Genomic DNA, 18,924 nt, shown 5'->3' with positions numbered 1-18,924 from the left:
CAGAGATGAGACAGAATGAGAGGGAAATAAAGTTTATAAGTGGGGGAAGAGACCCCAGGTTCCTTACACGGTCCACCAAAAATGTCATGGTCTTAGCACATGTTGGAAAAGAATTTCCAGAGATGAGACAGAATGAGAGGGAAATAAAGTATTAGAGTGGGAGATGCTGTTAGAACAGCGGGCCAGCTCAAGGGAGAACCGACCATGTTGTTACTATAATTATCACTAGATTCCATTGTTCAGTTGCTCACTTGGGTCCAACTCTTTGTGACCCCATGGACTACAGCATGTCAGATTTCCCTGTCCTTGACTGTCTCCTGGATTTTGCTCAAACTCATGTTCACTGAACTGGTGATGTTATCCAACCATCCCATCCTCTGTTGTCTTCTCCTGCCTTCAGTCTTTCCCAGCATCAGGGTCTTTTCCAGTGAGTCAGCAGCCCTTCACATCAGGTGGCCAAAGTGTTGGAGCTTCAGCATCATTTCTTCCAATGAATATTCAGGATTGATTTCCTTTAGGATTGACGTGATTTGATCTCCTTGCAGTCCAAGGGCCTCTCAGGAGTCTTCTCCAGCACCACAGTTCAAGAGCATTAATTCTTTGGTATTGAGCCTTCTTTATGGTCCAACTCTCACATCCATACATGATTACTGGAAAAACCATACCTTTGACGATATGAACCTTTTTTGGCAAAGTGATGTCTCTACTTTTTAATATGCTGTCTAGATTTGTCATAGCTTTTCTTCCAAGGAGCAAGTCTTTTAATTTCGTAATTGCAGTCACCATCCACAGTGATTTTGGAGCCCAAGAAAATAAAGTCTGTCACTATTTCCATTTTTTCCCCATCTATTTACAGTGAAGTGATGGGACTGGATGCCATGATCTTAGCTTTTTGAATGTTGAGTTTTAAGCCAGCTTTTTCATTGTCCTCTTTCACCTTCAAGAGGCTCTTTAGTTCCTCTTCGCTTTCTGCCATTAGGATGGTGTCATCTGCATATCTGAGGTTATTGATAGTTCTCCCAGCAGTCTTGATTCCAGCTTGAACTTCATCCAGCCCAGCATTTCACACGATGTACTTTGCATATAAATTTCGTTCATGATTCCAAATCAAGACCCTATGTTTCATTTGCTTTTTGGATGGTTAAGTACCAACATTAAGGCTCATTTATTTTCCCATGGTTTCTACCCCTCAGTTAAGATTGACCAATTTTTTTTTTTTATGAGGATTGCTTGTTCTCTTCTAACTGAATGTTTAGAGGTAGTGTATTAGCACTGGAGTAGAAATTATAGAAGTGGAAGGAATTACTATTGTAAGAAATGAATGCCTTCTCTTTTTTTCTGATTTTTAACATGCAGTAAATTAAGTCTCCTTGCTTTAAGTTCAGGTTTCCTGAGATACTGCTGATGAAGCTCTATATAATAGTTTCATAAAGGACTCATTATTTTCTACTATCCATTAATTTTGTGTATGTGGATTCTTTTTTTTTAATTAAGGTATAATCTTTTATTATCAATCAATTAATTTTTTTGTGTGCATTACAGATTATTTTGAACAAGTTTCCCATTGTGACTGGAACAGAGTAAGCAAGGGAAAGAGTACTGGGAGGTGAAGTCAGAGTGTTGGGGCCAAATCACATAGGGCCTTTGTGAATCATTGTAAAAACATTGATTTTTACTCCAAGAGAAGCCATTGTAGGGGTCTTCCGCTAAGGAGTAACATGAGCTGCCTGTATCTTTTAATAAGTCCTTGGCTACGGCATTTAAATTAATCTATGGTGCACAGGGTGAAAGCAGGGGACAGACCAAGAAGTAGACACTAAACTAAGAAAGAAACTTTGATGTATCAGGGACCTCTGGCAACATCAGACTAAAAGGAGTTCCAGAAGTTAACAGAAAAGTTTAGTAATTACATTATCATTGGATTTGTCAGTAGCAGTACTGGAAGCTGGAATATTGCTTTTCAAAATTCTAGAGGGGAATTCTTGTAGTCTACAGTTCTGCAGTTGGCCCAATCTTTACTAAGTATGAGGGTAGATATTTTCTGACAGGCAGCCTTTCAAATGTATTTTCTGTGATTCTGTCTTGGAGCATAATTAAAATATATGTTTCATCAGTGTTAAGAGATGTAGACCAGGAAAAAGGACAAAAATAGAAGGAAGGCAAAGGGAACTCCCAGGGTAGCTATGAAGTATGCTCCACAGCTGAGACCTCTGCCGCAGGCCTAGAAACCAGCAGTCTAGATGGAGCAGATCAGAGCACCCTGGGAAGAATAGCTCTGACTTTAAAAATGGAAGTGTAAATTATTTAAGAGGTTTGACCATATGGAGGAGAACTCTGTATTTAAGGGGAGGTTTGTAGTGTTTTTGAAGGACATGGGAAGACTTTGGTATGTTGTTGAAATAGAGAACTAAATAAGCGGATGAAAAGGAGGAAAATTTTTAACTCCAGAAAATGAAATGGAATCATAGTGTCATGGTATTCTTTGAATCAATAGAGGCCATTATTGGAGGAGAGGGAAGATAGGGTCTAAAGCTTATCTACCCTAATAGTAAGTCATTGTGTAGCATTAAAATGTTACATCAGATTGAATCAAGGCCTACAATATACACATTCTTTTAAAAGACCAAAAGGGTTAAAAGTGGATACTACCTGTGAACAGGATGAAGACAGGGAGGTGGAGCAAAGGATGGCTGTTTTTAGTTATATGCCTTTTAGCCCTTTGTAACTTTTCAACTGATAAGCATGTAGTATTAAAATAGAAATAAAAATTTTTTAAATATGAAGAAACCAGGTAATTGTACTCTTGCGGGGGGTGGGGGTGGGGGGAGCACATCTCAGTAACTAATTACTGCTTGACGATCTAACATTCACTGATTCCAAAGAATTATTTTGTTTATTGAAGGCTTTGTTCTTGAAAGTATTTGAGATTATTCCTTTTCTTAATCCAACTACATTCCAGTGCCTTAAAGTATCTTTAGCCTCTGTGGTATTCTTAAGTTATTCTAACATGCATTTTTGTTGTTTCTTGTGTACTCTTATTGTTACACTTTTACTGGCCCTCTGAATGCCTAGAATAGTTTTATGATGGAAATGGGAGTATGGAAATTGCTTTAAAGCAAAGTAGGAGAGGATGAACCTTTCTAAAATAAGTGGAGACTGTCTGGTTTGAAAAATAAAGGCTTCACAGAGACAGGAAACTGTAAGTTCTGGTGAGTACATAGATTGAAGCATTAGATACGTAGAGATGTTGTAAAGGAGATGTAAATAAATTAGGAACAGATTAAAATAGACTCCAAGTGCTTTGACTAATTTTGGAAACATACTCTAGGCAGACCAGAGCCAGAGAAGGTTTTCAGGTAGGAAAATGATAATTATCCAAATCAAAATACAAAATTTTATATCCAGTTTGCATGTATCACAGCTGTATGTAAAACAAATAAATAGTCATAGAAAACTAACATGGAGAAAACTATCTCAAAATGATGATACTGGTTGTCTGCAGTAGGACTCTGTGGCTTTTTCTATTATTTCCACTTTTTCAAAAATTTTTGTATTACTTACGATAGCAGGGTAAAAATAAATCATTATTGTTGCATCATTGTTTCATTGAGAAACCTGCTTCATCCATTGCCTCATGCTTCTGGCTCTTTCTTTATCGAAAGAGTAAATGTCCTAAGAACGTCCTGCTGTGAGCAAATGTGAATGCTAAAGAGGGCAGGAACTTTAAGGAAGCATCTGATCTTCAGCTTGGCCTTATCTTCCAACTTATTTTAGGATTGTTAAAGATTCACTCCAGTCAATCCAATCCCCAGCAGGCTGTCCTGACGATCCCCAGCCAGCTCAAACCACTCAGTGTAAACACATCTGGAGGTGTGCAGACGATACTGATGCCTGTGAATAAAGGTGAGTCCTTCACCTATTGGGTGTGGTTGTCCCTAAGTCTGTCTGGTGGGAAGGTCTGTAGTCCGTCCTTCAGTGGCCATTCCTGCCTTGTACAGCCTGCCCTTGAGCTGTCGCCATACTCCCTGGCACCAGCTCTGGGACTGAAAGTAAAACCCAAGTGATCCATTGACTTCTAAATAACTGCTCATTTCTAAAGGTGAGCAGTGGAGTTTATCTTAAACATTTATGAGAGTACAGGTCAATTGGGTTTTTACTTTATGAGGTTAGTGACCAAGCCTGCATTTCTATGGTTGACAATAACAGCTCAGTTACCCTGGTACTAATAGTAAATAGCCCACCTTATAAATCTGTGTGTAAAGCAAGGACGGTACCATTTCTGTTACACTGAAATTGTTTTTGTGCTAGTCATCTACAGTAGAGCTGTCACCTTGGGAGATAGATTATTTTCATTAAAATAATTTCTGTATTTCTTGTATCCTCCCCTCCTCTTTTGCCTGTTAGTGGTTCAATCATTTTCTACCAGCAAATCACCTGCCATTCTGCCTGTAGCTGCCCCAACTCCAGTTGTCCCCAGCCCTGCTCCAGCAGCTGTTACAAAAGGTATGTCATTTCCCACAGTATGTTTGCCCAGAAGTTTTATGCAAGACTTTACTATCATAAGACTCCCTTGAATTTCAGCATCCATGAATGAGTCACTTCAAAAATACATAGGATGTTTATATACAGACTTCACTGAGGGAAGTACAGAGATGTGTAAAGCATCATTTCTGCCCCCCAAGAATTTATAATCAGGTTGGAGAGAGTTGCAGTAGACAGCAAGCAGTGATTGATAAATGCACAGTAGGTGATCTGAAAAATGAATGCGGAAATATTTCAGTCTAGGATGTGTGGGTCATAGAACATGAGGGGTTGTGGAAGTGGATAACACTTTGGTATAGAACATGGATTTTAACCAGAACTTTTAAGAGTGAAGCATTTTTTACTATGGAGAGGCATGCCAGATTAAGGAAACAGTAGAGATGAAGACTCAGAGGGCTTGTTTGGGCGAGTAGACCAATCAAGGGGACTCACCTGGGGTGTACAGTTATGTAAAGGAGCTATAGGTAGGGTCAGATGTTGGCAGCTGGAAGTGGGGACACTTACGACTATTGACTGGATGGAGAGAGTACAGTGTGTTAGAACAAAACATTTTTACATCTGTAACGTCTACAATAATGATAACTACCTTGTGTAAGAGCCTAAAATAACCCGGCACCATGCTAGTTGCTTGGTGAGAGAGAGAGATATATATATAATGGGCTCGATAAAGGACAGAAACGGTAGGGACCTAACAGAAGCAGAAGATATTAAGAAGAGGTGGCAAGAATACACAGAAGAAATGTACAAAAAAGAACTTCACAACCCAGATAATCATGATGGTGTGATCACTCACCTAGAGCCAGACATCCTGGAATGTGAAGTCAAGTGGGCCTTAGAAAGCATCACTACAAACAAAGCTAGTGGAGGTGATGGAATTCCAGTTTAGCTATTTCAATTCCTGAAAGATGATGCTGTGAAAGTGCTGCACTCAATATGCCAGCAAATTTGGAAAACTCAGCAGTGGCCACAGGACTGGAAAAGGTCAGTTTTCATTCCATTCCCAAAGAAAGGCAATGCCAAAGAATGCTCAAACTACCGCACAATTGCACTCATCTCACATGCTAGTACAGTAATGCTCAAAATTTTCCAAGCCAAGCTTCAGCAATATGTGAACTGTGAACTTCCTGATGTTCAAGCTGGTTTTAGAAAAGGCAAGGGAACCAGAGATCAAATTGCCAACATCCGCTGGATCATGGAAAAAGCAAGAGAGTTCCAGAAAAACATCTATTTCTGCTTTATTGACTATGCCAAAGCCTTTGACTGTGTGGATCACAATAAACTGTGGAAAATTCTGAAAGCAATGAGAATACCAGACCACCTGACCCACCTCTTGAGAAATCTGTATGCAGGTCAGGAAGCAACAGTTAGAACTGGACATGGAACAACAGACTGGTTCCAAATAGGAAAAGGAGTACGTCAAGGCTGTATATTGTCACCCTGCTTATTTAACTTCTGTGCAGAGTACATCATGAGAAACGCTGGACTGGAAGAAACACAAGCTGGAATCAAGATTGCTGGGAGAAATATCAATAACCTCAGATATGCAGATGACCACCCTTATGGCAGAAAGTGAAGAGAAACTAAAAAGCCTCTTGATGAAAGTGAAAGAGGAGAGTGAAAAAGTTGGCTTAAAGCTCAACATTCAGAAAACGAAGATCATGGCATCCAGTCCGATCACTTCATGGGAAATAGATGGGGAAACAGTGGAAACAGTGTCAGACTTTATCTTTTGGGGCTCCAAAATCACTGCAGATGGTGACTGCAGCCATGAAATTATAAGACGCTTACTCCTTGGAAGGAAAGTTATGACCAACCTAGATAGCATATTCAAAAGCAGAGACATTACTTTGCCGACTAAGGTCTGTCTAGTCAAGGCTATGGTTTTTCCTGTGGTCATGTATGGATGTGAGAGTTGGACTGTGAAGAAGGCTGAGCGCCGAAGAATTGATGCTTTTGAACTGTGGTGTTGGAGAAGACTCTTCAGAGTCCCTTGGACTGCAAGGAGATCCAACCAGTCCATTCTGAAGGAAATTGGCCCTGGGATTTCTTTGGAAGGAATGATGTTAAAGCTGAAACTCAAGTACTTTGGCCACCTCATGCGAAGAGTTGACTCATTGGAAAAGACTCTGATGCTGGGAGGGATTGGGGACAGGAGAAGAAGGGGACGACAGAGGATGAGATGGCTGGATGGCATCACTGACTCAGTGGACATGAGTCTTCAGTGAACTCCAGGAGCTGGTGATGGACAGGGAGGCCTGGCGTGCTGTGATTCATAGGGTCGCAAAGAGTCGGACACGACTGAGCAACTGAACTGAACTGACTGATCAAAGTACCTGAAAAGAGCTGTCAATACCCATTTTCCAATAAGGAAACTGAAGTTTGGAAATACTAAGTCTGTACTTCCCAAGTGTAGAAAACTGGAAGGCAGTGCAGTCAGAATTTGAAATACTTTTTTTCAGGCATTCCAGGATCTCTCACAATAGTCTTGGGAAGAGATGGATTTGAAACTTACAGGATGACCATCTGAAGCAAGGGTTGGCTGACTGCAGGCTGCTCCTCATTTTTTAAATAAGGTTTTATTGGCACATGGCCATGCTGATTCATTTATATATTGTCCGTGTGTGCACTGCAGCCTCAGAGTTTGGTCATTCCAGCTAAGTTCACATGACCCACAAAGCCTAAAGTATTTACTGATTAGTTCTTTTAGGAGAAGTATGTCAGTCATGATGAAAGATGCTAACCTAGACCAGCATCTCTCCTCAGTAGCAGGTATGTATCATAGTTCTCATACAGATTCTGATTCAATTAATTTTGGACTGGGACCAGAGCATTTCTGTTTGGTTTTAATTAAGCATACCATTTGATGAGTTTTGACAAATGCATGATCCCAGCATCCCATTCACACTATAGAAATTCCCATCCCTTGTAGGCAGCCACTGTTTCAATTTCTTCGATATATTAGTTGTGTGTTTTTTAACTTTATGTTAGTAGAAGCACATGCATTCTTTTGTGTCTGATTTAATTCACCCACTCGGTGTTTTCTGAGATTCAGCCATGTTGTTGCTAAGTAATATTCCATACTGTAGGGGTGGATGGATAGCCCATAATATGTTTATCCTTTCTACTGTTGGTGGACATTAGGTTTGTTTCTAGTTGGGGCTATTATATGTAAGTCTTAGAAGAGCCTATCTAGTAAATAGCTATCCCAACCTGAAAATAACTGACTATATGATTTTGTAATTGAGTGCCAGATTAAATGATTGTATTTACAGGAATTCCCTGGTGTAGTTAGGACTTGGTGCTTTCATTCTATGGCAGGTTCAGTCCCCAGTTCAGGAACTAAGATACCACAAGCAGTGCCATGTGGCCCAAATAAATAAATAGCGTATACTTGCATTTACAGAACTAGAGTGTCTGAAGTTTTTCTGAGGACTTCCTTCTTGAAGTCTCAGAATCACTAGGGGTTGGGGGAAAATGTCTTGCTGACAATGAAATTAGCAAGGTCACTCAATACAAGCTGGTATACATATAAAAACCACTTTGAGTTCTATATAGAAATTAACTGCCAACAATCCACTAAATATTTATGAGAGAAACTTAAAGACATAAAAACTTGAAGGATATACAATTATAATTAATTAATTATATAAATTTACTGAAATACCTGATTTTATTCTCTCTCCCAAAATGACATGGGTTCAGTACAGTCCCAGTCAGAATCTCTAGTGTTGTTTTTGTGTTTGTTTAGAAATTGACAAGATAGTCTGAAATGTATATGGGAATGCACAGGCTTAGAGTAGCTGAGATAATCTTGAACAAAAAGCTGGGGAACTTGGGTCATCAGATATATATATACTGTAAGGGTACATAATTGAGATAGTGTAGTATTGGTTCAGGAACAGATAGAATGTAGGGGTCAGGTAGTGGAAGGTGCAAACCATTGGGTGTAAGTCAGGTTCAGAGATGTACTGTACAACACAGGGAATATAGCCAATACTTTGTAATAACTGTAAATGGAAAATAACCTTTAGAAATTGTTTTGAAATTAAAAAAAAACTTTTTTTAAGAGACAAAATAGAATAATTGAACAGAAAAGACAGCCCAGAAATAGACACACACATATATGGTAACCTGATTTATGACAGACTCAGCAGGGAAAAGATGTTCTTTTCAATAAGTTGTACTGGGTTAATTAGATATATCCATTTGGGGGAAAGAAGAAAACTTGGCCCCTACCTTACATCATAAAATTTAATTTGCATTGGGTCCTAGACCTAAATGTGAAGGATGAAACAGTAAAGCTTCTGGAAGAGAATATGAGAATATCTTCATGACTTTGGGCAAAGAAAACACAAGAAAAGTAGCCATGAAAGAACAAATTGATAAATTAGACTTTATTAATACTAGGAACCTCACTGTATTGGATGGACAAAATTAAGAGTGAAAGTCGCCACATACATCCTGAAAGATATTTGCAATTGATATATCTGACAAAGGAGTTCTCCCCAGAATATAGAAGACCTAAAAGTCAGTATGAAGAAGATGCTGAATTTTTTTTTTAAAGACCAAGAAGTATAAACAGATACTTTACAGAAGAGGATGTCTAAATACAATGAAATGGAAAGTTGCTCACCCTCATCAGTTGTCAAGGGAATGCAAGTTAAAACCATAGTGATACTATTCTTTCACCAGAATTAAAAGAACTGCATTGCTAAGTGTTGACAAGGATGTGAAGCACCTGGAACTCACATACCCTGCTTGTGGGGCTACAAATAGACATAACAACTTGGAAATGAGTTTGGCAGTTTCTGGTAAAGTTAAGTGTGTTATCGACATGTTATGGAATGTGTGTTCCAGGAGGTACACTTCTAGGAAGTGCATGCATATGTGCACCCAGAGACACACACAAGCTTTGCTCTTCTTTTTAATAGCCAAAAAGACGCTGACACAAAGGGTATGCATGATGTGCTTCCAGTTATATAAAATTTAAAGTGGAATTGGCAGAGAGGAATGCTAGAAGCATAAGGGACCCTGGTTGAGGACTGGAAATACTCTGTGTTTTGATTGGGGTGCTGGGTGCGTGGATGTATATGTAGGTAAAATTTATCAAACTGTACCCTTAATATTTGTGCATTTTTTGCAAGTTATGCATCACTGAAAAGGGGGAAGATACACTAGTGTATCTCACTTCTAGACCTTTGCTTGTATGAAACTATTGAAGGATGTTGAGTAGAAAATGACACTAGCACGCTCCTTTAGGTGCGTGTACTGGTGCTCATGTACAAGATGCATCGTAAGGGAATAGACTGTCAGCCGGGAAGCTGGTGCAAAAGAAGTGTGTGTGTGTGCACGCGTGTGCATGCAGTGTTTTGATCAGAGACTATAGAAGGAAGACATGACTCCTGACACGGTTATCTTCCATCAGTAGATTTGGTAAGATCATGGCATCCGGTCCCATCACTTCATGGGAAATAGATGGGGAAACAGTGGCTGGCTTTATATTTCTGGGCCCCAGAGTCACTGCAGATGTTGATTACAGCCATGAAATTAAAAGACGCTTACTCCTTGGAAGGAACGTTATGACCAACCTAGACAGCATATTAAAAAGAAGAGACATTACTTTGTCAACTAAGGTCTGTCTGGTCAAGGCAATGATTTTTCCAGTGGTCACATACGGATGTGAGAGTTGGACTGTAAAGAAAGCTGAGTGCCGAAGAATTGATGCTTTTGAACTGTGGTGTTGGAGAAGACTCTTGAGAGTCTCTTGGACTGCAAGGAGATCCAACCAGTCCATCCTAAAGGAGATTAGTCCTGGGTGTTCATTGGAAGGACTGATGTTGAAGCTGAAACTCCAGTACTTTGGTCACCTGATGCGGAGAGCTGACTCATTTGAAAAGACCCTGATGCTGGGAATGATTGAGGACAGGAGGAGAAGGGGACGACAGAGGATGAAATGGTTGGATGGCATCACCGACTCAATGGACATGGGTTTGGGTGGACTCCGGGAGTTGGTGATGGACAGGGATGCCTGGCATGCTGCAGTTCTTGGGGTCGCAAAGAGTCGGACACAACTGAGCGACTGAACTGAACTGAAAAGCTTCGTGTGATGTGCTGATTTTTCCCCAGTACAAAAGATCTGATTTTTTTTTTTTTTTTTTGCCGTGTGTCTCAGAACACTAAGATAATGCTAAAAGATGATAAACAAAAGATATTAAACTTAGAACAGGCCAGCATTGTATTTTAATGTGGCGTTGTTCAAGTGTATGTGTGTGGTCTTCCATAGTGGTATGGTTAGCCCTCTAAGAAATATCTAAAAGCCATTTTATTGCCCTGCCTTTTGTCATGAGATGCAGGCTAACAGTTCTCCCCTTGTCTGCTGATCCCGTGACAACAGGCGCCATCCCAGCACTCTGGCCATGTCTCTGCAGCTGTGGCAGCGTCCTCACTGGGTTCCCATTGTTTCTGTCCACAGGTGTCGTGCCATCATTGAGCCCTAATAGCGCTCTCATTGTTTCTATTCCCTTGTAGTGAAGACCGAACCGGAAACACCTGCACCAAGCGGCCCCTCCCAGGATGGTCAGACAGCAGTGAAAACAGAAGACAGTTCTGAGCTGGGAAACTATGTCATTAAGTAATTACCTCAGTCCTTTCTAAGGGGGGTGTGCCTTTAGTATGTCATGGTACTTGAGAAAAAAAATCCCTGTGACAACTATATGTAGAGTTGTCTGTGTGCATTAAGCCCTTTGATGGGTAGAAGCTTCTGTCCATGTGTGGTGAACAAGTATTACCATTTGCTGCACAGCTCAGGAGGCTTCATTTAACACCTCGATGTGACCTCCAAACGGCACCTGATTGGTTGCCTCAAGAGCCTCGGATGCAATTACAAGCTCCCTTTGAGCTTGCCAGCATGAAGTTTCTTTCCTCCATCTTTGGGTGTGAAATTTCTTATGATGTAATTGCTTAGGTGTGTGTACATTTTGTGTTGCAGTGTCCACATATGTGCCCAGTCTTGAACAGCTGCCTTTTTATGGCCCAACCCACTCAGTGCTGCTTCTAGAAATACTGAGATTTTCTCATTCCAAACTGGCAAAACCACTTCTAGCATATTTTGAAGTGTCTCAAACTGCTGGACAGTAGAGACTTAGCCACTGTCACGGAGGTGACAGCATGAACTGTAATAACACTAAGAGTCTCTGCTCTAGTGACAGTCACACTACAGAAAGATTACACGACTATTTTAAAATATAAAAGGAAATGTCAAGTTTGCATTATTTGTCCTTCCTGGGGTCTCATCTGTTTTAGTGTTGGCTTTAAGCATTAAATGCTCTTTGTTTATAAAGAAAGCGATATATAGAAGGAAGGACTTGCAGGTATAGTTGGGTTTAATTCCCTTGTAAAGGAGAAATATTTCATACATACATAAATTCATACGTATATACACACAGACACAGGTAGAGACCGCTGTCTGTATTTGCTACCCTAATTTTCTTTTGTCCTCCTTAGGATAGACCATTTAGAGACCATCCAGCAACTCTTAACAGCAGTAGTAAAGAAGATCCCATTAATTACTGCAAAAAGTAAGACCACACTGAGTATATGGGAGCGTGGTTTAAAGCTGTGACCTGCTTGGGGTATTGAGTCAATTTGAATCACTTGGTGTTGTAATTAATACTGATGGTAGTTATCTTGGGGTGGGGTTTAGCTACAGCTGTAGCTTATTTGCAGGGTTGAGAATTCACACTGTCTTGGTCAGTCGGTTAGTCTTTTACTACTTTCACTGTGTTTGATCTGCAGAAGGAATTTTTTTTGTTATAGTATAGAAATTATAAATATGTAGTGTATATAGAAAATTGTATTTGTTTTTAATGTTTATTAATAAGGAAAATAATTAGCATTTGCCCGCAGCATGCCAGACTCTGCAGGCTTATTATACTTACTTATTTAACCATGGTCCGGGCTTCCCTGGCGGCTCAGAGGTTAAAGCATCTGCCTGCAATGCAGGAGACCTGGGTTTGATCCCTGGGTCGGGAAGATCCCCTGGAGAAGGAAATGGCAACCCACTCCAGTATTCTTGCCTGGAGAATCCCATGGACAGAGGAGCCTGGTGGGCTACAGTCCACGGGGTTGCAGAGAGTCGGACACGACTGAGCGACTTCACTCACTCACTCACTCACTCCATGGGATACATGGTGTCATCTCCATTTCACAAATGAGAAAACTGAGAATAAGCAAGGTTGAGTCACCTGTTCAAAATCACAGTAGCTACAGGTCATGCAGTTTTGATTCCAGAGTCATGTATCTTTCATCTGACACTCCTGTCACTCACTCTGTAGAACTGCACGACTATCAAGACCTCCAACAGTGAAGTCTCCTCTGTCCCTGCCCATTGTTATCAAGACTGAACCATTTGCTTCTCAGCCCTGGTTGCTCTGACAGAGAGCATGACTGACAGCCTGTGGATACTTAGGTGTCTGCTCTTGGGCAAGGTCACCTGTGAACATTTAGAGGGAAGGGATGAAGCAGATCATCACTTCACATTCATGGGACTATGAAATGATGAGCCAAGTACAGACTACCCTGCTTTTTTTCCAGCTGTAATAGCAAAAATTAATTTTTTTCCCCTCAGGGTTTAGGGGGTCATTTTGAAGTAGCTCAAAGTTAATTTTCAATGATTCTTCTAGCCCAGCAGAAAAAATTTTTAATCTTTTTTTAAAAAAAAATCAGGTACAAATATAGAATGTTCGAGCTTAAAGGCAGTTCAGGAGCCATCTTCCTAGTCATTTGACTTTACAGTTAAGAAAACTGAAGCCCAGAGTGATGATGTAGGTTGCTCCAGGCACCTTAGTTAATAGGCCAGGGCTGGTTCTCAGGTCTGCTCCCAGTGGAATGCCATTGCCATTTATTTTAATAGAAAATCTGTCATGATGAAGCTTTCTCTACCACAGAAGCTGATTTCCCAAGGAGGGCTGTTGTTTTGAGTACACATGAATGAGATGCCTTCTCTTCTAAGGACAAGCCCTTCTGTATTATGTTGCATCGAATTTGCCTAGTAAGGAACATAGCCCATAAAGAGGTCTAAAGAAACTTCTTGGACATGCCTCCAGCAAATAAGATTTTATTTAAATCTTAACTTTATTCAGAATTTGCTGGATATGTGCATTCTAGGTGAAGATGCCAGCTGTTTTTCTGCAAAATCTGTGGAGCAGTATTATGGCTGGAACATTGGGAAAAGGAGAGCTGCTGAGGTAATCCCATGTCTGCCTCTTTGATATGCAGGCCACCACTGAGAGCCTGTTGGAGAAAATAATCAAACACATGTGCATTCTGGCTGCTTCCATAAACATCGTCATATGGAGCAGTCATAAATTCTGCAGCATGTTTTGTTAAATATTTGATGATAGAACTTTTTCCTTAGTTAAAAATCTCATTCTCCGAAGACTTGTAGGTAGCCTTTGAAAGACCTACTTTCTTTTCCTGCATTGCTAAAAATTTCTAAAAGTTTTTAAAGAATTGTAATATGTTAAAATTAAGTCAACTATTTATTGTTCAGTGTGGCAGCTACTCTGCCAAACAGTGAGGCTATAAGAGGAAGTGGCAAGTACAAAGGCGTAGGAAGCTTTGAGAAAGCCAGCGATGGGTTTAGGGAGGGTGGGAAAGTGGGAGATCACAGGCTGGGACCAGCTGAAACACCTTATAGTCCAGGCTTAGGAATTTCAGTTATTTTATAAACATTAGGTAAACGTTCTCATACTTTTTTTTTTAAACTGAGGAGAAACACCATCAGATTTTTTTCCTCAGAAAAAAATTATTCTAACAGGTTAGCATGGTAATTTGCAATTGGGTGATTTATTTGAACGTGCTCCTAAGTTGAAGGATTTCATTATGCGCCCCCCACCCCTAATTTTTTTTTAAGTGGCAAAGAGCGATGACAATGCGAAAAGTCTTACAAGAAATACTGGAGAAGAATCCAAGATTTCACCACCTGACTCCACTTAAAACCAAGCACATTGCTCACTGGTGTCGCTGCCATGGCTACACCCCACCTGACCCCGAAAGCCTGAGGAATGATGGGGACTCGATCGAGGATGTGCTGACCCAGATCGACAGTGAGCCAGGTAAGCAAGGCGGGGGGTGGGGGGTGTACTCAGCACCATGGGCAGCTGAGAGGCGTCTCCTTGGAGCACATGCTCATCTCTCAGCCTTCAGGGCTCTCAGGCTACATCAGCCCCAGCAGGTCTCAGAGCTCTTTTCTTCACCTGAGGTAAAGGGACCCGAGGACTCCAGGGGTTAGCAAAAGTCTCCACTCACCTCTCACCATGTGTCTTATCCATCCCACTGACAGTCCCTACCAAACTATTTGTGCCCAAGTGTCCCAGTCCCAGCCAGGGATGTTCCAGCCCACGGCATGCAACAGTCACACACCATTCATTCAGGTGTCCCCCTCCTCTGCATTAGTTCTCCTTTGGAAACATTCTTAAATCCACCTCCTTTCCTCCCAGAAGAAGTACTTCTTCCTTTGTGACCTACGAGTCTTCTTCCCTGAAGATGGGGACAGTGTCTTATGTTATTTTATCTCCAAAAACCTAGTCTGGAGGTGTACTGCCTGGTGTTGGAGGCACAGGTGTAAACAGCTAATAATGTTGCAGATAAAATGGTTTTTTTATAAAGATACAAATAACTGTATGTGGGTGGGGGTGCAGGGGAGCTGGGCATAAAGATACATGGGGAGAATGTTTTGAGTTTCACCTTAAAGAATAAGTATTGTTTTCTCCTTTTAACCGCATCTTTATAGAAAAACAGACCCTTCACCTTCCAGTCTGAGGAAGGCCGGAGCACAGGCAGAGTCTGGGGGGTCCTTTAAGACTTAACACAAGTCTCATTTTCTTCATGAAGCTTTCCTGAGAGCCCTAATGCAGGGTGGCCTCCCCTTTCTCCAATCTCCAGTGGTATTTAATACCAGAACCTTGAGGGTTTCTCAGATTTTTATTGCTAAGTGCTTTGGAGAGCAGAAGCCTTGTTGATTATTTCTGTGCTTCTCTGACAGGGTATGTAAAACACAGTATTTTTCCTGTACTGGGCTTTCTTATTAATATGACTGATTAACTCTGTGAGCGTCCTGCCAGTAAAGTAGAGAGAGTTGGAATGCTTTGCCTCCATCCTGCTGGGAGTCTTTAACCCCATGTCGACCTCACTCACTTAGCATAAAGTAAAAGGGATGCATAGAACATTCCCAGAGCCCTGGCTGGCTTTAAAGCTCTATATATACTCTGTTGGGCTCTGTATAAATCAGCTAAAGATGGGATGCATGGTATACACTAAAATGGTAGTAGTACTCAGCTGTAAGCAGAACATGGGTGATTTTTTCACTGTTCATTTTTAAATTCTCCAGAAGTAAAAAAAAATTTTTAAATCAGTGGGGTGGGAGGATGGCCTCGTTTTTAGTGGCAAGAGTCAGAATTATGTGCTGTTTGACTCAGATTGCCCTTAATAGCACATATGTCTTAACACAAGATGCCTGTCTTGGTGCTTGTCTCACTTATGAATTACTAGTTCCTATAATTATAGGTCCGTAGAATTTTAGAACTGGACAGGAGTCAGCTCCCTGGTACTTAACCCTTCTGGGTCTCAGGCTTTTGGTCCCTTGGAGATGCAAAAGTCCCTTTTCTTTGGTCGCCATAGTCATAAGACTGATTGCCTCTCATTTAGAGTGCCCATCATCATTCTCATCCGCTGACAACCTCTGCCGGAAACTGGAGGACCTGCAGCAGTTTCAGAAGAGAGAGCCGGAGAACGAGGAGGAGGTGGACATCCTCAACGTCTCAGAGCCGTTAAAGATAAACATCAAGAAAGAACAGGAAGAGAAACAGGAAGAGATGAAACTCTACCTGCCACCAACACCGGGCTCTGAATTTATTGGTGACATCACACAGAAGGTAGGGAGCTAAGGCCTGCGCTGTGAGACCCCTAACCTGGGGCTCGGGTGCCTTAGAGACTGACACCAGACTTTCTGGGGAGACAGATATAGATGGTAAAGCTGGGCGAACTGTCTGGCACCCGCTTTCCCATGTCAGGGCCTTTGGGCAAGAAAGTGAATCACACGTGTAGAGCTTGCTCATCAAATATGACATTGGAGCAAAGGCAGCTAGGTGTAGGCAGTTTCGTATTTTTCATCTCCTTTTTTCTCATTTGCCTCAGTAGAAGCACCTTTCCCTTCAGAGGCGTCAGAACGTGCTCTCCCTGACATTCTAAATAGCTCCCAAGTGCCCTGCCAGGGAGTGGATGTGGCACTGACTCCCTTGGGGTGCAGGAGAGAACTGTCCACATGCCTCTGGTGGAACGCAGCTTCACTGCATCTGCACGGCTGCCTGGTACCCAAGTGAGAGACTTGTTCTTTTCCCCTACAGAGGAAATAAAAAATGGGGCAGTTTCCAAGTATATCTTCTTTCTTTTGCAAAGAGGGCCTCAGAGTCTGATGCAGGCTTTCCAGTGTGTGGCCCCCACTGTCAAATTCATAGTAGATTCTGTGTTCTCTCATGAAGGAGATTTGGGCATGAGAGGAGGATTCTAATAGCATTTTCAACAATCCCTCAGAAACATGGCACAATAGGGTAACAGATTCTTCTGGTTGTTACATTCTGTGTTGCTTCTCCGTGAGTTTTGTCTAGGACATTTGTAGAGTGTCTCTTCCACCCAGACATCTCCTTGGGTATCAGAAATATGCTTGTTTTTAATGTACAAATAGAAACAAAAGGCCTTCTTTTCCTCTTCCAGATTGGGATCACCCTGCAGCCTGTGGCGCTGCATAAAAACGTGTATGCATCGGTGGTGGAGGACATGCTTTTGAAGGTGGGTGCCTGTGGGCAGCAGAGGGGCTGTCGGGGGCTGAAGCACCATGGGGCCAGCCAGGCAGGACACACTGGATCCCAGGATGCTTTGAAAAAGACAAGGACAGAAATGGAACAAAGATGACAGGCTTTATGATGTCTTTCTTCTTATTTTTAAATCAATTCAATTGTAATTCCTGCGTGTCAAAGCAGCTGCAAGAGTTCCTGTGCCAGTGTCACTAACAATATTTTTAAATGCCATTTCAAGTGCTAAGTAGCCTGAAGTGCAAGTCAGAGCTCTCAGTGCTTTCAGAGGTGACTTGCATGTCACAGTAGAAACGGCCACAACTGTCCCAGCCCTCGGCAACAGAATGACAGAACCAGGTTCCTTACCCAGTTGTTCTTTCCTGGTGGATCCCCTCCAGGGGCAAGGATACCTCACAAGTAGCCCTCACCTGTTTCCTTTATTAAAGCAGTGTCTGATTAATGAAAATCATCCCCTTCACAATTCAGAATCATGGCCTCTATGCTGCTGCTAAGTCGCTTCAGTCGTGTCCAACTCTGTGCGACCCCATAGACGGCAGCCCACCAGGCTCCCCTGTCCCTGGGATTCTCCAGGCAAGAACACTGGAGTGGGTTGCCATTTCCTTCTCCAGTGCATGAAAGTGAAAAGTGAAAGAGAAGTCGCTCAGTCGTGTCTGACTCTTCGAGACCCCATGGACTGCAGCCTAGCAGGCTCCTCCATCCATGGGATTTTCCAGGCTAGAGTACTGGAGTGGGGTGCCCTTGCCTTCTCCGCATGGCCTCTATAGTTGTGGCCTATTATTCAAACCTTTAGTTTTTCCTTAAGGACTTTGGATCTTTAGATACAGTGGTTTCCCAAATTTAGGGCCTGGGATGGGGTCAGCTGCATCCCTCTGGCCAGCATGCAGGTGGCATTTTAGAGTAATAGCATCTTCTGTTACAGGCTACAGAGCAGCTAGTCAGCGACATCCTGAGACAGGCTTTAGCAGTTGGATACCAGGCAGCATCGCACAACAGGTACAGTTCTCACCAAGATGTTTTATACTTTAAATCAGTTTAGTAGGAGGTGGAGATGTCCATGCTTGGGACATTCTCAGAGCCAGACTTTCTCAAAACGACCAAGCAGATGCCTGATTCTGTCTCTTGGTTGTGAGAGGTCTGTGTTGTCTCTGTCTCTGCTGCAGAGACACTGTTTGGTAGGATTCCGATATGTTACAGGATTGAATATATACCAATTCTTTGCCACTGAAGATAATAGCAGTGTTTCAGACTTGGGGCCAAGCACTGCACGTTAATTTGTTTTTCGTTGCAGAACTCATACTCCCTCTTTAGAAATCAGGAAAGTGGGCTCTGAAATGTTATCTTGCCTGGCTTTCCTAGCAAATACATCATAGAACCTAGATTTAAACTTCAGTCTCACTGGCTCTATACCCACCGGCTGACCATTCCTCTTTGTGGCCTGTCACTGACTGAGATGCTGAATTTTCCTTTTGTCCCACATCCTGGCATTCCTTTCAGAGGAAACAAATGTATT

General features: G+C 41.8%; 1 protein-coding gene across 1 annotated transcript in view; it reads left to right on the top strand.

Annotated features, from left to right (window-relative positions):
* The window catches only part of YEATS2 (YEATS domain containing 2), a 108,062-nt gene that overhangs the window by 86,498 nt on the left and 2,640 nt on the right, over window positions 1-18,924 (top strand). The window contains exons 22-30 of the mRNA XM_068968241.1: window positions 3,775-3,903; window positions 4,405-4,503; window positions 11,071-11,173; window positions 12,046-12,119; window positions 13,708-13,787; window positions 14,456-14,657; window positions 16,249-16,475; window positions 17,314-17,388; window positions 18,334-18,407. Of these exons, the coding sequence (XP_068824342.1) occupies window positions 3,775-3,903; window positions 4,405-4,503; window positions 11,071-11,173; window positions 12,046-12,119; window positions 13,708-13,787; window positions 14,456-14,657; window positions 16,249-16,475; window positions 17,314-17,388; window positions 18,334-18,407 (1,063 nt within the window). The remainder of the gene's footprint in view (window positions 1-3,774; window positions 3,904-4,404; window positions 4,504-11,070; window positions 11,174-12,045; window positions 12,120-13,707; window positions 13,788-14,455; window positions 14,658-16,248; window positions 16,476-17,313; window positions 17,389-18,333; window positions 18,408-18,924) is intronic.

The sequence above is a fragment of the Capricornis sumatraensis genome, chromosome 1 (assembly GCF_032405125.1).
Source record: "Capricornis sumatraensis isolate serow.1 chromosome 1, serow.2, whole genome shotgun sequence".
NCBI lineage: Eukaryota > Metazoa > Chordata > Mammalia > Artiodactyla > Bovidae > Capricornis > Capricornis sumatraensis.
Note: the sequence above shows the minus strand (reverse complement) of the source record. Positions and strands in the feature narration are given on the sequence as shown.